This window comes from Acinonyx jubatus, chromosome D4, assembly GCF_027475565.1.
Source record: "Acinonyx jubatus isolate Ajub_Pintada_27869175 chromosome D4, VMU_Ajub_asm_v1.0, whole genome shotgun sequence".
NCBI lineage: Eukaryota > Metazoa > Chordata > Mammalia > Carnivora > Felidae > Acinonyx > Acinonyx jubatus.
This window is the reverse complement of record NC_069391.1, coordinates 90,240,895-90,266,841: the sequence shown is the minus strand read 5'-3', so window position 1 is coordinate 90,266,841 and position 25,947 is coordinate 90,240,895. Positions and strand designations below refer to the sequence as shown.

The window sequence follows — 25,947 nt, the reverse complement described above, 5'->3', positions numbered from 1 at the left end:
CCTGCCCCCACCGAGAAGGCAGGCAGCCCTCAATTCCCGTTAACGGCACGGCAGGACACACGGGTCGTGCTGGCGGAGGGGGCGGGACCAGGGGGAGCACCTGGCATCGTGTTCAGCCTGACCGTGCACGAGTGAGAGACTGTAAGAGTCGAGCATTGCTTACCTCTGCGGTTAACAGGGTCCTTAGCTACGTACGCAACGTAGTCGGTTGTGTCCTGTCAGAGAAAAACGAGGCACCCACGTCACTAACCACGAGCAAGACAGCACAGCCAGACACACACTATGCAACCCAGCCTAGGAACCTAACACTCCCAAGGGACAGCCCAGAAGGACGGTATTTCTCACACTACCGTGGCCAGGAGTCTCCAGACCTTGTGAAATGCGGGTTCTGACTCGGCGGGTCCAGGGCGTGAGGCTCTGGTGCGGACACCGCCTGTCTGTGCCTACGCTCTGGGCCACGGCCGTGTGACGGGCACCCCGTTCTCTGCACGGCGGATCCCCCCAGGAGCTCTGAACGCACTGCTGCCCAAGTCCCAGCTCCCGGATAATCCGCCCTTGCTGGACGGGAGGCCGTGAGGCCTCAGGACGGTTTGAAGCTCTCCAGAAGGTTCTACCGTGAGTCAAGGCTGACAGCCACTGTCCTGAGCTATGCCTGAATCAGCGGTCGTCAGCCCAAGCTGGCATCAGAGTCCCACAACGGGCTTGTGGAGACACAGGCTGCTGGGTGCCGCCTTGGGGCTTCAGATTCTGTGGGTCTGAGGGGAGGCCCCAAAATGTGCATTTCTGACAAGTTTCCAGCCGGTGCTGGGGCTGCTGGTCTAGTAGCCACGAGGAAACCAGAAGCGGGCGTTCAAAGGTTGGTTGGGAACGCCTTCCTGGGTGGATGGCATGTGATGGTTCTTTTCTTCTCGGAAATAAGTAGTAACTTTAATGTTTTAAGATGTTTCACACATATGAGCTCTGAGTAGTAGCCTGGCTGTTCCGGGTGAAATCCGAGTCTGCGCGGCGGCCTCATCTGATCCGTGCACGGAGGAGGCTCTGTCCTCAGACGTAGGCTGGGCCGCCTCTAAACAGGCAGAGGAACCAATCATTCTCTTCATCCTGGAAAGCAGAACAGACGTTCCCTGCAAAGCTGACATTCTCAACATTTGTAAAGTCTCGGTGGGGGGGGGGGGGGGGGCGACCAGTAAAGGCTCACCCCGTCGTTGCAGATTTCTCCCAAATGTCATTGCTTCGAAGGGCTCCAACATTACAGATGAGCTCCAGGTTTTCAGCATCCGGAAGATTCTGTGTCGTGACTGCCTTCATTACTACTCTCCGTGGGCAGGGGATGACCCATTCTCTCTCTGCCGTGCTCCAGGAAAACCATCCGATGGGAGAGGGGACGACTGGGAGCCTGGGGACATGCAATGATTACTGAGCGCCCCAGCAGGCAGCACCAGGCACAGGGTGCTTTTCCATACGTGGTACATGGTTTCCCAGAACTCACAGCGACCCGCTGGGTCTGAGGAGGGGAGGAGGGCCCTCCAGCGGGTTTTGACATGACTGGTTGCCACCAAGGGTCCCTCCAGTATGCTGCCCGTCTACGCTGTTCCATGCTCCTCCTTAGGCCACTGTCTGCTGGTATATTCCCTGAGCTGGGAAGAGGGGTGAAAAACAGACCATCAACCCAGTTTCCAGTCATTTCCATCAAGGAAAATCTGGTCAGAATATGAAGCTAACAGCCAAGTAAGGACTCCAGCTTGTAGTCACGGATACTTTCTGTGGACTCAGGAGATGACAGCATTGGAAGGGTCCTAGGACAGCACCGGCGTCTCTCCGTCTGAGCTCCGTGGAATACTAGGGCTGGTCAGGAATATTCTCCAGTGTTTGACATGTGACCAGACTTTCTTTCTAACTTCGTGTTTTAGTTTCCATAATAATCTTATCAATTAATACAAGAATATCCGGGACCATCTGAATGACCACTGCGTCATCGGTTCTGCGTTGCAATGTCAGCGACAAGGTTGTCACTTGGGTTTCCAACATTACAGATGCCAGGTTTTTAAAGAATTCGAGAAAAAAGAACACTCAGACTAGATGCTTTTGCCCCAACTCAAGCAGTTAACGTCACATTTGTACACAACGATGCATCACTGAAGTGCTTACTTCAACAGAATAAATTAGTGGAAGGACTGAGTCACCCAGGCGCCTGACGTAGTAGAGAGATGCTGACCTTGAAGGATTCCGCACCGTGGCGGCCGGTTCGAGAGTCCCTCTGAGAGCAGAGATCTGGGTGGCGTCAGCAAAACCACCCATCCCGGTAAATTCCTGTCACTTTGAATGTTTCTGGCTTTACTGTGTTTATCAGGATTAAACTTTCAAACGTGATCGGGGCTTACAGTTCAATAGGACGTATGAACCCAAGGAATGTATACTTGATTTATTTTTGTGCATGTTTGGGTGACAAAATTAATTTGAGTCAACACTAGTGGCATACGCAAAGAAATTCTTCTTCTTAAATTCTTACTCCAATCTGAGAAACGCTCCTCTGGGGAAGGAAGGCCAGGAAAGAGACATGACATGTGTCCCGTCCCTCAGATGGTTTAGGGTCAAGCCAGGACAGAACTCTTCTAAAGCCAATGTTGATCATTGTCTGGCACGCTGGGGGAGTGTATTGGTGTTCAGAACGTTGTTCTAGACATCATCCAGTCACACTGAACACCAAGTTCCACAGATGGGGCTGCCGGCTGCCCGTCTTGCGCCCCTGTTGCCACCCCCCAAACCTTTCTGAGCCTGGCCGGCACCCTGACCCCCTTCTGGTGGCCTGTGAACACTGGTAATCACAGCAGATTATGATTACAGGGCATATTTTGGGGGGATTTTGGATTAACAGTGTTTTTCAGCCTGTCTTAGTTGATATTTCAAAACACCATTTTCTTACTGGGTCAACTAGAGCACAAAGCAGTGAGTAGTTACACACTGAGCACCAGAACAAGGGATCGAACCTGGGATTGCTAGTTTTATTGAAACATCTTCCAATTATAATGGTTACAAGCCAGTGCGGAACGGGAACCCACGCACAATGCGAACGTGCATTTGGGCTTGGTTAAAATAGGAACTGACCAGGTTTCCTGTCCCCTGGTATCGTGACGTTTTATGCATCAGAAACAAATAAGAAGAAAATATAAAAAGGTTAAAAGCACCCCGTGCTTCCTTTTTCTTTTTTAAAAGCAAGGAGGTGAGGAAATTTGAGGCTCGCAGACCTGTGTGCACCCTGGAGAACAGGACAATTTGAACAGAAGCCTGTGTCCTTGGCTTCCTGAGCCTTCCGTCTCTGCAGGTCCACTCATAGCATCATTAAGTTGAGGTGTGAGACAAGTTCTTGGAAGAATCTGTCGCTGCGGGTACGTACTGTTTCTTCCTTTTATCTTGCAAGCTGGGTTACCTCCCAAATTTCGGAAACTATGGCTACGAGCATCACACGGGGCCAGCGGTGAGACGCCTCTGCGAGTTGACTGGAGCCACGTGCAGACACAGGTGGAGGCGTGAGGACAGGTGCGCGTGCAGGTACACTGCAGGTGCACCTGTCCCTCGAGATCCCATCTCTAGTGGCAGACTCCCACTTGCTAAATGTATGTCTCAGTGAGGTCTTTCGCTTTATGATAAAATGTAAGAGATTAAGGGATTGGAGAGAAAGTAAAGGAGGGGAGGGGAAGGAAAAGAGGAAACCACGGGGAGAGATTTTGAGGACTAGACCCTAAAGGAAGAGAGCGTGAGTCAGTGGAGGTGCTGAGGGTGGTCCAAGGGTGCTTTGCCATATTCTCTTGGTCAGGCGGGGGTGTAAGGGCAAGGAACCACGTGCAGGGTGGCCGAATCGCTCTCCTGCCAATGCCCTTGGCCCGAGGGTCTGGCTGGGCTTGACGCCTCCTTGGGGGGGGGGGGGGGCGGCCGCAGGAACTGGGGCAGAGGTGGGGGGGCGGGGGCTGTCTGCAGCCGAGACGCCGGGGGCCGTGACTCCACCAGCCTTTAGAGATGTCGAGATGAGAGCCAGCAGTGGAAAGCGCCCGCCCGCTCGAGTTGCTGCTCCTGAGCCAGCAGCAAGCGCAACAAGCAGCTCCCCAGGGAGAGGGAGCAGGCCGGGAAAGACACACCGAGTCCTCACAGCCTGGGAAATACCCCCTTCCCGGCCGGACCAGGACGGGATCTCCGCACCACGCCGGCTGCTCCGGCTGCCCTGGACCCGGAAACTTGCACATAACGAAACAACGATAACAACAAAAACACCACTTCTAAGCCTCGTTGTTTTATTATAAAAGACTTATTCAACAGCAAAAGGACACCATGCCAGGACATAGAACAATTTTTCTTTTTGAGTAAATGTAGCTTCAAGAAAACACTCAGTCGGTCGTCCTAATTTTTAAATACTTCCCCAGACTGGTGAAAACGTGGCCCGGACCAATGAAAAATGGTATGAGGGCGGTCTTGGGGGCGGGTGTTTTCTCCCTCACAGCTCCGAGGGCTGACTGGCTCTTCTTGCCTGGAGATAGTTTCCTGCCTGCAAGCTGTTTCCAAGGGCTGGCCAGCAACAGTGAGCAGCAGTTAGTGTGTGTGGGTCTGGCTCTGCTGGGGGCAGGGAGGGGTGGGGGGTGGGGGGTGGGGTGAGGAGGAGGGAGAGGAGCAGGAAGAGCAGAAGGGGAAGGGGGGAGGAGGGGAGGAGAGGAGAAGGAGGGGGAGGAGGAGAATGGCGAGGGAGGAGGAGGGGGGGAGGAGGGAGGGGAGGAGGGAGAGGGGGAGCAAGGGGTTTGTGGGTCCTGCCTCTCATGATGCTGAAAATGAGCACTGACACCATCTTGACCAAACGTGAGGAGTGAATTACCTTGTGACCTTCTCAATAAAAGCAGCAATGCAAAAATAGAACATTCCCATTCTGCCTTGCCCTCTCTCTCTCCCTCTCTCTGTCTCTCTCTCTCTCTCTCTCCTGCACTCCCTCCCTGCTGGCAAAGCAAACCAGTAAGACTACAACATTAAATGTGGGTAGAAAAATTCCAATTTCAAACATCTATGAATAAACCAGACTAAGTCAACTCACAGGCTTTGCGTAGACTTCAACCGCAAAACCGAAGGGCCCTGCCGGAGCCCAAGAGAAAAAAGGAACGAAGCAGGACCCACAGTCATCAGACGGGGGCTGATGTCTGACCTGACGGCTGACACTGGGGCGCGGTCCCAGGACCTCTTCAGAAAGCCAGCACTTGGAGGATTTTCGACTGCTTTGGGCTAATGGCACGAGAACTAATGCTGGTCGAGAAGGGCTTACGGAACCAGGTAGGGGGAGAGCTGTCATCACAGTTACCTTTCCCGATCGTGCCCTAGAACACACCCCTGGGAGGAAGGCCCCTTCTGGAAAAGTCCCAAGACAGCAAGGAAAAGCAACCCTGGGCACTTACCGGGTCTCCCCCGGAGGCGAACGAGATCGACTGCATGTGGTGGTTGGCGATGATCTGCAGGCCCAGGACAAGAAAGGAGACACGTCGTTAGTGCCCGCCCCACGTCCTGGAAAAGCCACCGTTTGTCGGCAGGCGATACGACAAGGTTTCCTGAGAATCCGCAAAACTGGTACCCAGCGCAAATAAAGGGATGGGAGTCGTCACACCAGCTGACCCCCGGTGGGCTTTCCCCACACGTCAGCTGCTCGCTCGGCGAGCTCCCTTGAGGCAACCCTTGAGGGAGGAGCCACGGCCGCCCGTTTCACAGATGGGAAGCCCGAGGCTGAAGGACCACAGCTAACGGGGGTCCTAACGACCTTCCCTCTCGGAGAAGGAAAGGGTCTCACCCCCACACGGAAACAGGTCACTCGTACAATTTCTGCTTCCAGAGACACATGCGGTCTTCAGTGCCGACCCCCAGCTAGTGAGCAAGAGGCGTGTCTCATTGTGTCCCAGGCACTCTTGCGACCGGTTCCATTGATGCAAAGGCCAGGGAGGACATTCCAAGTCAGTATTAAACCCGGAAATTTCCATTAGCTTTACAAACGGCAGCGGAATTCAGTAGACAGTAAATTAGAAGCTGCCCTAAATTTAAGCTGCTACGTAAGTTTCCCATGCTATTTTTATAATGTCAAAGACAATGGAATGACCTTGAATTGAATTCCGGGGTGGAAACAGTGGCCCCGTCTCCATCACACCATCACCAGATTTATTCCCGCACAGCCCCTCAGGCCTTTGGTGGCGGGCAGTCGGAAATTAACGGAGGTGAAATCCCACCGTGCGAGGAGCTTCCCGACTGTGCTCCCGAGACGCTCGAAGCAAACCTGTGTCTGAACTGGGAGAAAACCATTCGTTCTAAAATGCCAAAATGGCATGTGCAAAACCACTCGCGATCTAAAAAGACCTGAGCATATAAATGGATGGAAACAAGGAAGCCACTCTGGAGCCTGTACCAACCCGGCCGGATCCAGCTACCAGCGGCCACTTGCAGCCTTCTGGAAGCTTCCTGCCTCCAGCCCCGGGGCAGAGGGCTCCCAGGAGGGCAGCAAAGCACCAGCAATCCCCACACGAGGATAAACCTCGAAAAGGTGCTGATTTCTGCTTAGTTTTTGCTTATAAGACAACCCTCATACTGGAGTTTGGAAGCGGGTATTATAATTGAGGGGAAAAAGCAGAAATCCTATTTGGTCACGACGTGTGGCTGTTACTGTATCATTGTATTTCAGACCTTCGGAAAAGATGGGAGATTAAATGGAGTTTTGAGCCGGTGAATCTCGAGCAGGTGTTTTTGGCCAAGGGAGGTTTGAGGGACACTCGGCAGAGGAGAGCGGCCGGGACTTTCACGGTTGCTCTGCACGGGGGAGGGCAGTGTCCGGCCAGGACTCCTCCTAATTTGCAACAGCCAGGCCGCCACGGGACAGCCAGGGGCGTGAGCGGGGGCTGGCGCCCACCGTCCCGGGCCGTGTTCCTATCGTCCCAGAGGGTGCCCCCCGCTCCTGAGCCCAGACCCACACCCATGCTCCACAAACAGTGAGGACACAGCCAACCAGCCCCCAACCCCAGCACGGCCACGTCCCTTCCACTCCTCCTGAGTTTGCTTGTTTTTCTTAAGGGGGGAATGAGGTGTAATAGGCAGGGATCGGGACGTGTATCCCGCAGAATTGAGGGCCACGGCCTGAGGATCCCTAGAAACATAACAGCAACGGCCACACTGAGTGACAGTGGATATGGGCGTGTGGTGCAGGGCAGAGGGGTCCCTCCCGCCTTGCAGCCCGGGGTCACAGGTGCTCAGCCCTGAGAGGGCCCTAGAGAAAGGCAGAGCCCGCTGAACCTTCCTAACCCAACCCCACCCCACCCGTCGGAAGGACCAACATGAAAAGACAGGGATTATCTGTCCGGCAAGTGAGGAATGGAGTAGGAGGTGGTGCCACTCGCTGACCTGGGGAACACTGAAGTCAATGAATATAAATATATTTGGCAACGCAAAGGTAACCCCAGGCACCCCCGGGAACACGGCCAGAGTCAGAGGTGTGCGGGTGGCCCACCTCTCTCCCTGTGGAGACGCATCCCATTTCCACCTCAGGCCACTGGCAACGGAGCCCCGGGCTGCACGGGGAACACGCCCTTTTACACGTCTGGGCATCTTCACCTGCTGGTACCCAGGACAGCCACTGAGACACCCACTGTTCCAGCGGACAGAACTGAGGCCCGAGAGACCTAAGACACACGCTGCCGAGAGGCCAGTATCACACACAAGAACCCGCCCCAACGATCGCCACCGCCGTGCGGCCTCGGCCGGCAAGTGGCAGACGTCCCGCACCGGGCGGACTCCCTCCCGTATGCCTCGTGCAGCGACCTAGGACACCGTCAACCGCGAGTGGCTCCAGATGAGGAACCACTAAGACAGAAAAAATCTGGCCCATTAAACCACGAGGTGCCATCCACTTCAAGGATGACAAAATGTGGAAATGAGACGTGGGCTGTGGAGTCCAAGAAATACGGTGTAAAAGGAAATGAAAGACGGGCAAGGAGATGAGGAGTCTGTGGCAAACACATGCGCCTGCTTCTACACTGCAAGTCCCTCAATGACTTTAGACGTTACCCTTAAAAAAAAACAAATGGTAATTTGCAGCAGATTCCAAGAACACCAATTCTACCTATCATTCCGTGGGCAACCGTTCAAAGGGGCCAAAGTTTGCAGGCTAGTAAAGATTTTAGACAAATGTTCTCTGCCAGACCCAGCAGAGCCGGCAACCTTGCAAAACACCCAGGGGGCCCGGGCGCCTACAGACCTGTTTGGAGTCGGGCGTCCGCAGGTTCAGGCTGGCGGTGGACACGGTCAGGGAGATGTTCATGCCCGCAAACTGGAGGTTGCTCTTGCCCAAGATGCTGGACAGCATTTTGCTGGGAGGCTGTGAAATCAAGCGGCCAGATTTTAGCTTCCGATTCCCGAGATGCCGTGCTGTCACAGCCTCTCTGTTGTTCCCTTCTGCTGCACCCCCAAGCCCCCACCTTCCCGCCCTCACTGGCCACTGAAGGAGGTTGTGCCACGAAGGAGCCGGCAGGCGGGATCCAACAGGAGCACACGGATTCTGGGACTCGCAACAGGCAGCCACAAACACGTCATAAACACGTCATGCGCACACACGCGGGAGGACCCTCGGGCGTCAGCACCGTCCGCATGCAGGCAGCTCCCGTGGGGATGAGTCTCCTGTCACTCGTAAGCCCAGGAAAGGAACACGGGCCAGTGCTCACAGCTTCCAGGCTCAGATACTGGTTCCAGCCCCCCGGGAGCTAAATGGCAGAGCCAGAGGAGCAGGGTGCAGCTCGCGGGGCCGATGAACACCCCGTGGAGTCTCGAGACTGCTCACTGCTGGGGGCCTTGGGCCGGAACGTCCTCCAGGCCGGTGCTCACACGGACGGCCCGGCACAGGGACGGACCACCGGGCTCAGCTCAGTTAAAGTCCTTGGCACAGGGCCCAAAGGACTGCGTTTCCGCACCAGCCATCCCTGCCCGCCCCCCCCCCCCCAAAGGCCAACACCGGTATCTGGGTCCAGGGCCCCCAAGCCATCCTTCCCTTTCAGATTAGAACATGCCCTCTTTTGATGTGCTAATTACAGCTGGTTCTTAAACCATTTTTAATCTGACAGAGCTGTTTACAAATAGAGAGGCCTGGGCCCCATCCCCTGAGATTCTGATTAAGTCATACCCGAGGCCATCAGCCTTGTTTCTGCCACCCTCCCCGGGCTCTGAAAGAGGACACTCCCTAGCTCTGTCCTCAGACCCCCTTCTAGTGACCCTACGTGATAGTCAAGATTCAAAGTTCTCTGCCTGAAACCCAGCTGCCTTACGGCTTCGCGGATGTCCCCGAGCTGTAATGACAAAACCCACCCAGGGCGGGGTGTGTCAACAAGCTGGCCACCTGCCTGCAAACCTCAGCCCCAAGACGGATTCGGGGACATCAGAGGTAACGCCTCACGACAGAGCAATAGAGTCCGGGCACAGACAGTCCTGACAGTGGCTATTTAGTTCTGTACCTGCCAGACTTCTAACCGGAGAGGTTTTCTGAGCTTTCTGTTAATCCACTTTCTCCCAATCCACTTTCTTCCTGGCCGTCTAACCATCTCGAGAGTGAAAAAGTCAACCCAAGGTTGAATGTATAGTCCCTGGAGCCGGGTGACATGGGCCTGAGCCCAGCCTACCCCTACCCACATCTCTGTGCCTCAGTTTTCATCACCTGTAAAATGGGGATATCCCGTGGCGCTCTGGAGCTGGTTGTACTGGCTAATGAGAGACAATTATTAAATTTTTAGGAATTTTAGGAGCTGGCCGTTAAAAACAGCTGCTATGAAAAGTTAATTTACGTAAACTTACAAACAAATAACTTACATTAAAAAAAAAAAAAAAAAAAACACAAGTACTCAAAACTCCTCACTTCCCAGCTGCTTTTGCTACGTTACCAGTCATCTGTGCCGCTCAGGCCTTTGTGCCCGCTGCACCTGTGAACCAGGTGGAAACACCGTGAGATGACGTGTCACTGCGCATCCTCGGGGATGTCGCTAGAGCCTGGAAGGGGCCTGGCGGAAGCACGTATGCCACGGAAACTGGCACACGGCACAGATGAGCAGCTTCGTACTCTGAACCCTGAGGGCCGCTGGTTAAATTTAGCAGCACAGCACCCGGGTGTTCACCACCAACTGTTCTAGCGAAGAGAACTAACGCCCAGAGAGGCTTCGAGGGGCACCAGCCCCGTCTTCCGTGCCGTCTCCTCACCATCTACAGGTCTGGGCCAATGGGGCACAACTGGGCGCTGACTTGCCGGCCGTCCTGCCAACCCCAGGGCAGGGGGACCCCGAGCTCTCGTCGCTTGGAAAGTGCCGACAGCCAGGCGGTGACAGGGGGCCCTGACGGGCGGGGCATGACCGCAGGTGCTGCGTGGGGAGGCAACACAGAAGACAGTACCTTTCTCTTCCTGAAGGCTCCCTTGGCGCCAGGGACGGCTTCGCAGACGCGGCTGATGGCTTCCCTTAAGGGGGCAGGAAGAGAGATCCATTTGTCACATCAGTCAGGATCCTGCAACCAAGAGACCACAGGCGCACGTCCCCAGGGGAGACACCTGCCCGTGCAGTTCAGCGTAGACAGCGCGGCTCCCCATGCGGGGGTCACCCGGTTCCCTCTCTGGCAAACAGAACCGCGCAAAATGCGGCCAGGTCGTCCTGAACCTCCCGCTGGCAGTGCCCTAGTGCCTCCTGTTGGCGTGGCTGTATCCTAACAGTGTGACGGGTGTCGACGCCACAGTCCGTCTTACGATGGGCTGGGATTCCATTTAGTGGGCCATTCCCCGGGCACGTGGTCTCCCGGATGTTCCCTTCACGGCCACGGTCCCGGCACGGGGCCGGCCCTGACCAAGCACCGCTATGGGTCACCACCCTTCCAAGGTGAATCAGAATGTTATCAGAAGAAATCTGGCGTTCTGAGTATTATCTCCAGCGTCTGCAGTTAGTAAATATCATAAAACCAAGAGGGTTCTGAAGGCGGGGAGGCGCTCGGGTGATAGACAAATGAGCAAGAAATAAGGTCTGTGCCGGGCAGTCCCCGGAGCACCCGTTTATTGAGCAGCTACCACGTGCCGGTGCTGCCCTGAGGAAAGGAGGCAAGGAGGGTCCTAGGCCGAGGGGCACCTGGCTGCAGAGGGTTCGCCCGGGCAGGACACCTCGGGACGTGGGGAGGGTGCAAGATGGACCGGCTGGAGGCCGCTGGGGTCCAGATGCTGGGCCTCCAGGTGGGGAGGACGTGCTGGTAACAGGTGCTTGAAAGCAAATGGCTCAACTCCGGGAGCGGGCCTCAGTGGGTAATGATAGGGATACTCCAGACCAAAGTCAGGAGCCCAAAAAGGGGATGGGTGAACGTGTCAGCCCCCTCGTGGGGGCAGACACAATTGTAAGAGAGCACAGGAAGAAATAAACGGGGATTTGGACACACCATCGGACAAACAGGATAACGGGTCCTCAGAAACATTCTGCAAGCTTTCTACGTGAAATACTTGAAATCATTTTCTATCATCCAGAAATCTAATCCCCAACACAAGATAATGCTCTTAAGAGAGATCTGTCCTTGTCAAATTACCATTCAGGTGAGGCTCACATTTGCCATTGAATTCACTGCAGAGAGTGGGAAAGACTATTCTAGAAACTCAAATACCGTGAAGGCTGTAGACTGAATCACCATGACTCAGACGAAGTTCCTTTAAAAGGCATGAATGTTTTCAATGTTTATCCTTAGCCATTTGTTTTATAATAATGTTCCAACTGTGGTTCTATCAAAATGATCACCCGAGTACCTTTTAAAAGGCAGTTCCTATTGAGGAAGGTCAAGCTGTCTCTTTATGGAACTATATAAACCCCAGCATCTATATTTTCTCTGTCTAATTTAAAAACAAGAAGAAGAAGAAGAAGAAGAAGAAGAAGAAGAAGCAGCAGCTCGGCACATCTCTGCACTGTGCTTGTTATGACACATTCGGCTGAGCAAAGCGCCAAAATCCGTGATGGTCCCAGCAGGCCGGGAAGATACCCCACGGCAGGAAGCTTTCTGTAGGTCTCTCCTAAAATATCCGTAGCAAACATCGGATTTCTTTCCCGAGCCACCAACGCGGGCAATGAGAGAAAGAAATCAGCCTTGGGCGACAGCCTCCCAAGAGGATAGCTGTCAGTGGGGTCACCTGTACAGCATGTGTCTGAGCCAGTGGGCCACGCAGGTCGGGCCATAGGCCTCCCTGGCTGCCTGTGTGCCACTTCTGTGGGGGAGGCGGACACAGCCCAAGAAGTCCATTCCGTCGAGCAAATCCTCCCCAAGAGACTCCGGTGGCATCCCAGGGCACATTCAGAGACTCCATCTTCTGTCCTTAAGATGTGCAAATGTCAGAAATTCCAGAAAGTTCTCTGAGCTCCACCACCCAAAAAAGTCCTAAGGATCCCCTGTGTGAGATTTACAATCCCCCAATGTGGCTGCAAATCAAGCTACTCTTCAGAAAAAAATGTCCTCCGTCCAACAATTTGCTTCTAATGCTCCCACGATAACCTGCGTGCGTGTGAATTCTCACCACACGGAGGCTGATGGTGTCCGTCTCCCTTTGAAATAAGAATGTGGTGGAACGTAGTAACTGCCACACTTAGATGCCTGATGCTGACACAAGAAACTTTAACTCCACCATCTGACTGCAAGGGTAGCCATTCTCATCGTCCCTCTTTACCACCTAGCACAGCACGTTTTGGTGAACGGTACTGTCTCAACTTTTCATTCAGCAAAAATGATTTGGCTTTCTGTAATTCCACTGAGTCCTCGGGTCAGTCTCGGGTGGCGATGCACCTCTGTTTTTAATGGAGATCGCTCATCCACCTGTTCAGCATGACCCCACTGGGGCGAGCCAAACTGTGACCTGAGAGCTCAGCTAACAGGAATGTAGACTCTCTGGCACGACCCCAGTCACCTGGGAGTAACTGAACCTCACTCCATCCTGGTCCCACCATCTCTCCCATTCAGTGTGAAGTTCTCATCATGAGAGCCAGCTCCTCCCACACGTCATACCTGTCACGCTGGAGGGCGGGATTTGAGAACTGGGTCCTTTGGAATCATGTAGCCCCACTTTTGTCCCCACTCAGCCATCTCAGCCTGCCCACCCCACCTCCCCAAACACACACACATTTCACAGACTAAAACAATAAATAGTAGGTATCCCAAGTGGTGACTTCTGCCATCAGGGGTTTATGTTCTAGCAGGTGTAGGGGCAATAAATAAACATGTGGAATGACAAAGTGCGATCCACTTCATGAAGAACCAAAAAGGAGAGACATACACGGTGAAGGGTAGCCGAAGACGCCACCCCACACAGTCCACGCTGGCAGACGGAGTATTCTGAGCTGAAGGCCACGGAGAAGTAGCCGGCGCCAGAAGAGCTCTCTGCCCTCCCCCCATTTGCCTAAAAGCAGGTCATAAATCTGTACACACAGCCTGTGCCCCTCTCCACAGGGAGGAACGGAGGTGAGCCACAGCAGCCCTGAGACACAGCAAAGGAACTTGGGCTGCAGCTAGCTCCCCCCTCCCATCAATTCCCCCCACCCCACCCCACCCCTGTCCACGCACTTGCCTCCCCACATGTCAACAAGGGGTTCTCCAACAGGTTCCCCCCTAGAAACCCCAAATTCTTTTCCTGGGTTTTGTCACTTCCCTATGGATTTCTTGTTCTTTTGGTAAGATGTGAGATAAGCCCAAGTTCTAACCACTTCTTTGAGTTACTCATCACTGAGTTTCCCTGCCTGCATGTGTACTGTATACATTCATCACCTGCTTCTCTCCTGTTAGCCTGTCTTTTGCCTGCCTTATTTGCAGAACCCTAGCCAGAGAACTCAGGAGGGCAGAGTGAAAAAGTGTCTTCCTCCCATGGAGTGACAAATACAGTAATACATACATACCCAAGGGGGACAGAATGACCAGTGAGTGGTGTTTCAGTGTCTGGGCAGCATTCAGGAAAAAAATCACACTGGGTTTCTATCTTGTGCCTGATATGCAAATAAATCCTAAATGGATTGCAAACTTAACTTCATGGTAATGAAACCATAAAAGTACTTAAAAAAAAAGGAAAAAACCTGGGAAGAATTTTTTTATATTATCTTTGAGTGGAAGGATGATACAAATCTTGAACATAAAAGGAAATATTGACACACTCCAGAGCATAAAAATAAAATTTTATGCAGAAAAAAAACTGAAACATTTCATAGTCAACAAGTTAATTACCTTAATATAACTTAATAAGGAAAATATCAAAAACCCGATGCAAAATGTTAAAAGATACAAACAGAGTTCACAGCAAAGGACATACAAACAGCTCTTGGAAATATGAACAAATTCTTGGCTTTACTCAAAATAAGATTATAAACTAAAGCCTATGCTAACATGCCACTTAAACAGCCAAAGGTTCGAGCTTGAGACATTATAAGAAAGCCCCGCATGTGGTTAAGAAGCAGTTCAACACAGCCTCTGGTGGGCAGCCTGGCCTCATCTAGGAGAACGAGACTCACACAGACCCTCCATCCAGCAGACCCGCTCCCGGGAACCTACAGTCTAACACCTTGGAGGCGGCCCAGAGGCCCTGGGCATACCACCACTGACTGCAGCCAGGTTGTTAATAGGATGGAAAGCACTTGGTGGCTGTCACAAGAGCCAGTTCCATAAATGACGGCAACTCCTCCAAAGAGACCACCAACACGGTGCTGGTGATGGTGCCCTCTGTGCCCTTAAGCCTCTCCCTCCAAGCCAGGTCTTGTTCCCACAATCTGCCCTGCAAATTCCAACACCCGCCACGGCCCCAAATGCAGTGGGCACTGTGCCACCCTCAGCTGATGCTCCTCTGACGTCTTCTGCCCTCCTGGGTGCTCTTTGCCAGTTTCTCACCTTCCTGTGATGTGGCCACAGGACTCCGTCCTGCCAGGCTCTTCTCTGTCCTCTGTGCAACTCGGACAAGTGGACGAACAGGGTACAGTCCGAGAACCAGTCCACTGCCCCCAACTCCTGTCTCCGTGCACGCAGGGGCCCAGCTCCTCCCTGGCCCTGAATGAAGCCCCAGACACAACCCGTATCTAACGCACCCACTTTCGGACAAGAAAATGTCCCCAGTCACTTATAAGTTACTCTATTTTCAGTAATAAAGATATCCAGCCCAGCATAACAGTAAAAACTCTGAAAATCATTTAAAAGCAGAGCCCTCCTCCCCCGCAGCCAAGGAAAGAAGGTTCCTCCAACCTTCTAGCTGCAGCATCTGATCCCTTGGCTGGGTGGGGCACAGGGTTACGTGAAGAGAGGTCGTCAGGTGCATGCGGCAACCCCACCAGCCCCGGGGCTGGGCCCCCGGCGGGACTGAGGGCTGCATCTGGCTCCTTGATCCTTTGGAAGGCCCTCCCCTGGGAATATGTGGGTGCCTGTGCTGTGAAATGGACAGTGTTGGTCCTTCACCCACCCACACACCCATCCCCTCCGCCGTCCACACCCATGGGGCAGGTGTAACCCTCTTGCGGCTGACGGGGCTTCAAACTAGCAGGAAACCCTCGGGATGGATCCCGTGGGCTCAGGGCCCACATGAGGTGCCCCCTGACCTTAGCCCTTTAGCCTGGTCGCCAGCAGGAGGCCGTCAGCAATGCCCACTCCCGGTATGGAGACCATCAGTGCACTGGGCATCCTGGACTCCGGTGACAGGTGCCAGTCTGTGTCATCTCCATGAAGCCCCTCACTCTGTCTGAAGCCAGAAGGAACCACCTGGCCTCTCTCTGGTGGGGGGCAGGGGTGGGATCACAGGGCTCTATGCCTGCCAGACAGAAACTGCCTCCATATCAGGCCCCTTGTCCTGTGGTTCCTCCGCGCTGGGTGCTGAGCAAACAGCAGCAAAACACATTCCCACCGCCATCTTGTTTTCCCAGGCCCTGTCGGGTGACCCCACGCCTCAGCCTGTCAGGACCACCGGAGCCGAGCCCTGGGGCCTCTGCGGTTCCCCGACCTGCGCTCGCCGTAAGGGGTCCTACCGTCTCTGCTCCAATTACCTCCAGCCCCCACATCTCCTCCAGCGCCAGGACTGTGGGACCATTCCCACACCCAAGTGACAGTTCCACCGCGTTGTTTAAAGTCTTCTCAGATGTCACGCTTCAAACCGAGCCTCGACTGCTCCCCCCGAGAACTTCCTGCCCCCCCTCGTCTTCCCTGGGGCAACTCCTCGGGACCACGGTCCACAGGGCTCCCCCCATCCCACACTCAGGAGCCGTCTCTGATCCTGGAGGACCACCCCACGCCAAACCCGTCCCCTCCCGACCACCGAGGACCAGGCAAGACAGTGTGTGTTTTCAAGAAACGTGTGGAGGAGACCAGGGGTACGTGGGAGAGTCTAGAAGGAGACGACAGCTGTTGTGCGCTGTGCACTGTTTACTACTCGAGCACAGACCCGTCGTTCAGAGAAAGGAGAAGGCAAGGGCACCTGCCAGCAAAGAAGCCCCCATGCAAAGCGGGCTGGAGGCCAAGTGGAGGGAGAGCAAGAAACCATGAGAAAACGCATGCTGGATCCGGGCCCAGAGAGGAGCGCGACGCACGGTGGACGCGTGAGGTGTGGCCACGCAGAGGGGTGTGCCGGGAGGCGACAGGCCGTCCATGCCCACTGCAGAGCCGTGCGGGGGTGGGGGTCTGACCCGGAGGTGGCTGAGAACGGACAAACCACAGAGGCCCTTCGAGCAGGCTGACGAGATAGACACAGAGTTGAATGGACGTTAGCCGCTGTGTGTGGAACGAGGCAGTGGCTGAGAAATGGCGGGCAGGGAGGCCAGCGAGATGTCAATGGCAGAAGCAACAGAGCAGACCCTTGGGGAAGACACCCGGAGGCCTGCCTAGCTGTGGCCAGTGACGCCCAGGTGGTCCTGTCAGGGGACGGCGGCCTCTCTCCCTTCCAGGTGACCATCTCCATCCCGCAGCCACGAGACACGGGTGGGCGACGCAGAGCCACACAGCCGGCCACCCAGTGAGGACGGAGTCGGGAGGAAGCGGCGTCCCCTCATGCCGTCCACGGGCACCGCCGGCCACCCAGAGCTTCCATCCGGCACACGCAGAGTTACACATGAATCTCAGACACCGGGAACATTTCAACCTTAACTTCTCGAAAGCAATTTCCCCGCGATGGGTTGAAACTGCCTAAATCTTCCGAAGTTAAGTGTGTCGCACAGAGGTCGCAAGCGGAAGCGGGGCCGTGAACCCGGAGATCTGTGCCACGCTCGAGAAACCAGGGCGCAGCCAACCCAACCTCGCCGATGCCTCATAACCTGCGGAGTCACCCGAGACCTCATAACCCCGACGGTCTCAAGTGTGTGCTTTGCCTCCCACACACGTACACAGTAGGCGCCAATACCTGCCGGCTGATGATGACCAAACGTGCAGAAGCAACAGACCCTGTAAGTCCTCATAAAACTCAAGAGGAAACCAGGAATGAGGCTCCTTAACCCCGTGGGCGAGCATCTCACGAAGACGAGCCCTCGGGATTGAGGGGAACGTATGGACACAAGAGTAATGCCCACCTGCGGCAACACGGAGGCTGATATTCCTTTTGGTTAGAAGAACGAAGCTTAGGGGTGCCTGGGTGGCTCAGTCGGTTAAGCGTCTGACTTCGGCTCAGGTCACGATCTCACAGTTCGTGGGTTCGAGCCCCGTGTCAGGCTCTGTGCTGACAGCTCAGGGTCTGGAGCCCGCTTCAGATTCTGTGTCTCTCTCTCTCTCTCTGCCCCTCCCCTGTTTGCGCCTGCCTCTTTCTCTCTCTCTTTCAAAAATTAAAAAATAAAATAACCATTACAAAAAATTTTAAAAGAATGAAGTTTCAAGTTGGCTTGAGGTCACAAGGAGTGTCACAGACATCCTTGACAGATGGGGGGGGGGGGCTTGCTTTCGCCTCACAAACACGTTCCCTGATTTCCTCTTCCCTTTAAAATTCCCACTGTTGGTTAGAAAAAGCCTGCTTCCAGCCCACGGCTTCGAGATGCTGATGAGCCGAAGGCAGGACCGATGCATGCCCTGGAACTGCTCACCTAGACAGACACAGTTTCGTAAGGCGGACGAGTCCGCATGCGGTCGGGGTGGGGCCAGAGGGCGTCACTGCCTTCAGGGCGCCACACGCCGCTTTGCCAGTAAGACCTTGTGGATCCCGGCACGCACGGAGGTTCACAGGGGGTGCCCAGGGCACACACGTGAATGCTGCCCCCGCCGCCGAGCTCTGTGTGAGGCACTGTCTCGTGGTCTCTGAGGACCCAGTGGCACCATCCGTGAACCCACAGAGCGTCTTAACATTCATGGGGTGTGGCTCGGGGCAAACGCACGATAATGATCCATGGTCCCATCCGCAATATTCTAATCAAAGCCACGAAGACGCATCTTCCTTCACAACCGAGAGAGGAGCTTGAACCGATGGAGGTGTAGGAAATGATCCTCAAATTGATTATTCAGCGCACCCCCGAGCAACACAGGTGTGAGTTGCAGGCATCCGCCTGGATGTGGATTTTCTTTTACAAATACAGTACAGTCCTGTAAATGTATTTCCTCTTCCTTCTGATCGTCTTAATGCCGTTTTCTTATCTCTAGCTTACTTTTTTTTTTTAATTTTTTTTTTTAACGTTTATTTTTGAGACAGGGAGAGACAGCATGAATGGGGGAGGGTCAGAGAGAGAGGGAGACACAGAATCGGAAACAGGCTCCAGGCTCTGAGCCATCAGCCCAGAGCCCGACGCGGGGCTCAAACTCACAGACCGCGAGATCGTGACCTGGCTGAAGTCGGATGCTTAACCGACTGCGCCACCCAGGCGCCCCTCTAGCTTACTTTGTCGTAAGAACAGAGCACATCATACACATGACGTAAAATGCACGTTAGTTAACTGTTTCTGTTTTCAGTGAGGCTTCAGGTCAACAGACCACGAGTAGGGAAGTTTTTGAGAAGTCAAAGTTACACATGGACTTTTGAGTCCACGCGGGTCAGTGGCCCTAATCTGCACGCTGTTCAAGGGTGAACCATAAATGCGTAATTACATACGTGCACATATATACACGTATATACATAGAGACGACGTCAGAGACAGAGAGAGCAGAGAACTGTAGACTCCCGGCGGCTAATTCTGGCTCCAGACATGACACACACTCACACTGACCATAATCAGATTCATTTACAGACATATGGTCCCTAGAAACATATGGTCCCTAGAAAACGATGGGAAAATAAATAGATCCGTGTGTAAGCACCAGCTACTGGAAAGCCCGCTCTCGGACGTGTATTCACGGTATTATCCTTAGTCTTATCTGCCAAGACCGCGTGGAGGGCGGCCGGGGGTCGCGGGTCCTCAGCCACCATGGGCCCGCTGTGCACGTGCACACCCCTGCATGCACACGGACACATGTGCACGCAGCCGGTGGCCCCAGACATTCTTGCCTGAGGGGCACAAATCCTCAGGAAGTCGACAGTGCAACCGAAATGAAACGAATGTTCCCGTTTTCCAGTCAAGGAGACTTGGGCGCACAAAGTGAAGGAGTTGTCAGCCAGTGCAGACGCTCTGTCCCCAAAGGAAGGAAATCGTGTCTCCCCGAGTCCTGAGGGAAAAGACCACTATCTCCCAGCACCGGCCCCTCGCATCAGGAGGAAATATGTGCAGATCCCCTGAGGCGAAGCAGAACCGATATGCTGCCCACAGCAAACTCACTCGTGCCTCCCAGCAACTTAGGGGGCCGTCCCAGCCAGCTTCCCTCCTGACCCTGGGGGGCCGTCCCAGCCACCTCCCCGCTCAGGACACCTGGGAGTCAGAGGACACCCAGGAGCCCAGGAGTCAGAGGCTGGGAGAGCCAGGCCGCACCCCACGCTCCTGCCTCTTTCGGGGATGCTCCTGGCCGCCAGATTACCGACAAGGACAACTCCAGATTATCACGCAAGCTAACTCTGGAAGACGGGAGACGTGAAATACAAGAAGCCAAAGAAGAAACCCCTAGAAATAAGCACTCCACGGACACCATTGTTCTTTTTCCAAAAATGTGTTTAATATCAGGCAAAGGGTTACAGCGCCGTCGGCCAAAAGGACGACGGTCGGGCAAAGGCAGCCCGAGGTGCAAGGTGGGGACAAGAGCGGTGGGGGGTGGGGGGCACGGAGAACGGAAGGATTCGCCGGGCGGCCCTGGCTCCTGGAGGCGCCTGCCCGAGGCCGAGGGAAAGGCCTCTGGGGAGAGCCCATCTGCAAGGCAGGAGAGGAAGGCTGGTCTGACTCTTCCTCATCCAGCACCCTGTGACTCGCTCCCCTTGTGCGGGAGGCGCACGCTCTGGAGAATTTACTGGGATGAGACGCGTTTCCCTTTCCTGATGGCACAGTATGTTCACTGCAGACGGGGGGGCATCTGCTCTGCTTGGACGGGGCATCGACTTTCCGTCCACATCCTTCTGCTCCCGTGTACATGTGGAGACGAAGTCCCTCTGATTGACGCTGGTGGGGAGAACGGGCACGAGAGAACGAGGTCAACCTGGGTCAACCTTCAGGGAACATGTCTGGCACTCGCTGGGCGTAAGGTGTCTTGATTTAAGGGGCGGAAGCTGAGGGGACCTGGGGGGCGATGCGGCCGGGAGGGCGGCGTCCGGACTCACGAAGACAGACTCCGCCGTGTAGGAGGGTGGCTCACACATGCACGCATGCACACGTACACACGTGTCATGGAGAGCCAGCACCCCCAGCAAGGGGGACAGCTGACCTCTGTCTTCACGCCCCTCATCTCTCTGAGCCACTCCCCCTCAGATGTCAAAGCCATTCTTCCCATTTGGAAAAAAAATAACGAGGACAAAAGGAATTAAGTTCAGAGAAGGTGTCTAACTCTTTCCAGAATCACACCGTATTAGAGGAGTCAAAATCCGAGTTAGATCCTCCGGGCTCCAAAGCCAAGCTTTGCCACGCGTGGTCTCCTCTAAGACTCATGTAATGCACCCGGTGACCCGGGGCCACACTGCCATCAGCCCCACAAGAGTGAGCAGGCATGCACCCCAGGTCTCACGGGAACGAAGGGTGCCCCCCACCAGGTCAGCGCAGCACTGGGCATGGCCCCCGTGCCCCGTGTCTTTGTCTCTCATGAGAACGCAGCATGCCGGCCTTGTCCTGGAAAGCTCCCCAAGGACACTGTCATGAACAAGGGCCGGCACCCAGGCTGGTTGCGCCAGGCCAGGAGGGACTCGGACGCGCATCCCATGCACCCATGCACAATGCATAGGCGAGAAGATACATCACTGTCCATCTCGCTCTCCACCCACGGCCACGGCCACGGAGCCAGCACTGGGGCCGGCCCTTCCCTCCCTCGGGCCGGAGTGTGTGCACAGCAACCCAGACCCACGGGCGGCGGGACGGACAAGGAGAAGAGCCAGTCCCGCTGCGTGGGCCCAGAGCTGATGAGAGAGGGCGATACCAGTCACAGGGAGTGAGGAGGAGGAGGCAGGTCCACGTCCAGCCCTTGTGACATGGCGAAGGCCCGGAGAAAGACAGGATCTCCGCTCAGGTGCAGGGCCAGAGGGGGACGCCATTTGTTCCTAAGCACAAGCTGATGCCCTGGTATTCCGGGGGCACAGCGGACAGAGGGTGACCCAGAGCATGACCCAGGACGGGGAGCCAGGAAAACAGGCCAGAAGCCGCACGGCTGGTGCCTTAAATCCGGCAGGGGTTATGTTGTTGAAGAGACGCGAGGGGAAGATGTCTGGGGTAGATATGAGGCTTTGTGACACAGACAGACATGGAAGAGTCTCTCAGGAGCAGCACGTCAACAGAGAGACGCGGGGTGAAGGGGGATCCCGTGCGTGTGGACGCCAAAACCGCGGCCGCAGCGACAAACAAGGCGTGCTCGCGTGAAGACAGCAGAAAGCGTCGCTGGAGGACAGAAGAAGGACCCACACAGGCAGAAACTCGTGCCACATCCTGGACATAAGGTCGTGGTATCATTGAGTATAATTCTCCCCAAAACAGTCATGATCACCTCGATCACAACTGCAATCCTGATGAGATCGTTCTGTGCTGAACGCTACGATGTCAGAACACAGAAGAAAGTTCGAAAATGATGAAGAATTCTTTTTAGTCGACAAGAGAGCACAGCAAAGGGTGCCGGGTCCCACCAGGGCGAATGTGTCTACAGATCAGAACCGCACACGTATCAGTGTCCAGGAGCACATCCAAGTGTCCAAGGGAATTGAGGGGACGAGACGGAGGCATCTCGAGTCCACGGGGGAATCCGGGCTGGGCACAGTGGCTATCTTGTCACAGGTAGCATGAAAATCCAAATGTGAAAAGTAAATACAAATACTAGAAGATCATCAGCGTAATCTCCCCACGAGGGAGATGTTCAAGACAGGAACATGAGCCTTGATAAGCACACTCTAATTTAAAAGTTTCACTGTAATGCAAAATATTTCCAGCACACGCCCAGCGTGCAAAACACTGCCACGAATTACTAAGAAAACGGAGGGGAGCCCAGCAGAAAAGTGGACAAGGGATGTCAACAGGGAATTCACTACCAAGGACTCCAAGCCGGCACGTAGGTAAGAAGGACACGTTTCCGGCACGTGAAACCCTCAAAGTCCAGCAACAGCAGCGTCGTCTGACCGTAAACCTGGTTAAAATGAACGATGTAAAAGGGGCAACGGAGCCACAACCAGGGCTTATTGCGTGTCCGCTAAGTGGTCCCGCTGTACCACTGTGAGGGCATTAATCTCCCAGCATGGAGTCCGCACGATCTCCATTTTGCGGGTGAGAACCTAAGACCAGAGAGGTTAGGAGGCCTGCCTGAGGCTGCACAGCTGGGAGAGGGAGGTGGACCCAGCCTGCCGCATGAGCCGGACACCTGGCCCAAGTCAGCTGCAAACCCCCCACCCCCCCACCCCCCGCCACTGCGAGAGCAGGTGTGAGCTCCAGCAGGCAGCTGGGGATAAAACACTGATGGCCACGGGACCCAGCGATTCCGTCTCTGGGTATACACGCCGGAGGACTAAAAACAGCGTCTCGAACAGGTGTTTGCACACCCGTGTTCACAGCAGCCTGACTCACAACAGCCAAACAGTGGGCCCAGTGCCCACTGACCAGGCGGATGGATAAAGCAAATGTGGCCCATCCATCCAGGGAAACACCACTCAGCCTTGGCAAGGCAGGGAAGTCTGACACCTGCTCCAACATGGATGAACCTTGAGGACATTGTGCTGAAGGAAATAAGCTAGTCACAAAAAGACAAATACGCTTGGCCCTTGAACAACCCAGGGGGTAGGGGTGCTGACCCCCCACAGCTGAAAATCCATGTATAACCTCTGATTCCCCAAAATCGTAACCAGTAACAGCCCAGTGTTGACCGGAAGGCTTACTGATCACGTCAACGATGGATTAACGCATATGTGATATCCTGCCTGCATTCTCTCTACAAAGTAAGCCAGAGGAAAGAAAATGTTAAAATCATAAGGCAGAGAGAGTGCATTTAAGCGCTGGACTGGATTCGTGGAAAAAAATCCACGTCTAAGCAAACCCGTGCGGCTCAAACCGACGTTGATCAAGAGTCACTCCACTTCCACGCGGTGCCTGGAGTCATCAAATTCACAGACACGGAACGTGGGTGGAGGGCGCCGGGGGCTGGGGAGGAGGCCTGGAGGGTTGGTTTTTATGGGGACAGGGTTTCAGTGTGGAGGAGACGGGTGGTGGGGACGGCGACACAACACTGAGACCACACCTAATGCCACGAAACTGTGCGCTTAAAAATGATTCAAGTGGTAAAATTTAAAAACAATTAATGTTTACTGTTGAGAGCGAGAGAAAGAGAGAGACAGAACACGAGCAGGGGAGGGGCAGAGAGAGAGGGAGACACAGAACCCGAAGCAGGCTCCAGGCTCCGAGCTGTCAGCACAGAGCCCGACGCGGGGCTCGAACCCACGGACTGTGAGATCATGACCTGAGCCAAAGTCAGATGCTCAACTGACTGAGCCACCCGGGTGCCCCAAAGTGGAAAAAATTTTAAAGCAGCAATTAAGGAGAAGCCAGAAACCAGCCACCGCTGACCATGTGCTGCGCTCATGGGGTCGGGGCCTCGGGCAGGGGCTCCCAACCACGGCCCGACCACCGGGCCCACGCAGCCCACTGAGATTCATACGAATTTTAACGTCTTCCTCCATTCTGAGCGTAATTAAATCTTCAGTGTTTCCTGTCAAACGCATCATCATTTTCCGACGCACTTTTAGGCCCATAATGATAGAATCCCTGGCTCAGACTATAAATAATTGAGCTGAGGCCCTTACAGACGTGGTAACAGCTTCCGTGGGACGTCCTTCAGCACATCCTGTGCTCCGCTGCTATTAAAAGGCTCTGTGGGCGTCTGGCCACATGTCGGAAAGCGCTGCCTCACATGTAAACAAACCACAGCTAAGGAATAATAAATAACATATATTTAGGCACGTATGTCTCAGAAGGTCAGGTCCTACCCCACTCCACGCGCTAACGTCGAATACGGAGGACAGTCGCACTCAGATGAAACAAGAATGTCGCCAAACAGACAAAATGGTGCCCACTGATGAGCGGGCGTAAGATGACTCTTGATTGCCCGAGAACCGACACCGTGTTACTTGCCTGTGTCCTAGACTCGGCGAGCCGGGGGGGAGACCAGGGCTCTGGCCCCAGCCTACCCACCCCTAAGCAAGGTCTGTGCTGGACTCGATTCCCCCGGATGTGAAGGGCCAAGTTCATCCCCATCACTGGACGGGGCATGCCGTCTGGAGATCACGTGTGCACCCGGCATAAAATTAAATTACTACGTGAGCCTGATCACTTACTCTACCTCTGAGGGTATGGGGGACACGAAACCGCACACAGTGTGCTCGCAAAGTTGTGGAAGAAATCTCACCCTTCCGTTTTTCTGGTACTTTTGTTTTCGAAACTTTCTCTAGTGGACGGGCACGTGCCATGTTCATAATGAAACAGAATTGAGGCTGGGGGCATGAAGGTTAGTGGAGTGTGGCGGTTTTAACCCGGGACACTGGGTAAAGTCTGAAGGCTCTCAGTCGTCTGAGTGTTGGGGCACATCTAGTGGGGGGGAGGTCAGGGGTGCTGCGGGATGTCCTAAAATGCCCAGAAGAGCCCCCACAACAAGGCATGACCTGGCCCCAGATGTCAGTGATGCCGAGGCCAGGGAAGCCCTGGTCTGGAGCCTATTTTTCATCTCCTGTCCAGGCCCCTGGCCCGCCATGCTGGGCTCCCACGCCATCGGCACCAATAGGAACCGTCCATGGATGCTCTGTTCACACAAGAAAAGGGCGTCCCTGGAAGGTAGGCTCAGTGTTAAAATCGCTGATGGGAACAAGCCGTAGGGACAGTCCCCCCTTTGCTGTCACCCGCCTGTCCTGCAGGTCCCAGGGCTCTGGGCAGAGTGCGGGTGGGACAGGGGGTCTGGCGGTCACCTGTGCGAGGCTGATACCGCCAGACCCGGGGCCTGAGAAGGGGAAGAGGCTTTGCTGAAGCAGAGGAGAGTGCCAAGAGGGGCGCACAGGGCCACGGGGAGCAGGGCAGCCCCCCCGGGGCAAGTGCCCCTGCCAGTGGGACAGGCAGAGCCAGAAGCTCCACCAGAGCGTGCACCGCAGGGACCCTGGGTCCTGGGGAGGTGTCCCAGAACCAGGACACCCGCCCACCCCTCCGGGTACCAGCGGACAGCCCGGGGAGCAGGGTTCACTGCCTTAAAAGAACACCAGCCATAAACCACATCCTCTGAAGGAGGCAGGGTCAGACCCACTGCTCGCCTACACGTCTCTCTTACCTGATATTTTGGTGTGCTTAAATAAATTATAACAACTTCTAGCCTGGCCACTGGAATTTGCTCTCCAGCACTTAAAGTCTGTACTTCAAAAGGAGTCATAAATTGCCGATCTCGAAATTATCCAAGTCT

At 54.7% G+C, this 25,947-nt stretch overlaps 1 protein-coding gene across 1 annotated transcript in view; it reads right to left on the bottom strand.

Moving 5' to 3' along the window:
* SHC3 (SHC adaptor protein 3) overlaps window positions 1-25,947 on the bottom strand; it is a 104,478-nt gene that overhangs the window by 38,740 nt on the left and 39,791 nt on the right. The window contains exons 3-6 of the mRNA XM_027041218.2: window positions 10,429-10,492; window positions 8,258-8,377; window positions 5,427-5,480; window positions 164-215 (exon numbers count right to left, since the gene is read on the bottom strand). Coding sequence (XP_026897019.2) covers window positions 164-215; window positions 5,427-5,480; window positions 8,258-8,377; window positions 10,429-10,492 — 290 coding nt within the window. The remainder of the gene's footprint in view (window positions 1-163; window positions 216-5,426; window positions 5,481-8,257; window positions 8,378-10,428; window positions 10,493-25,947) is intronic.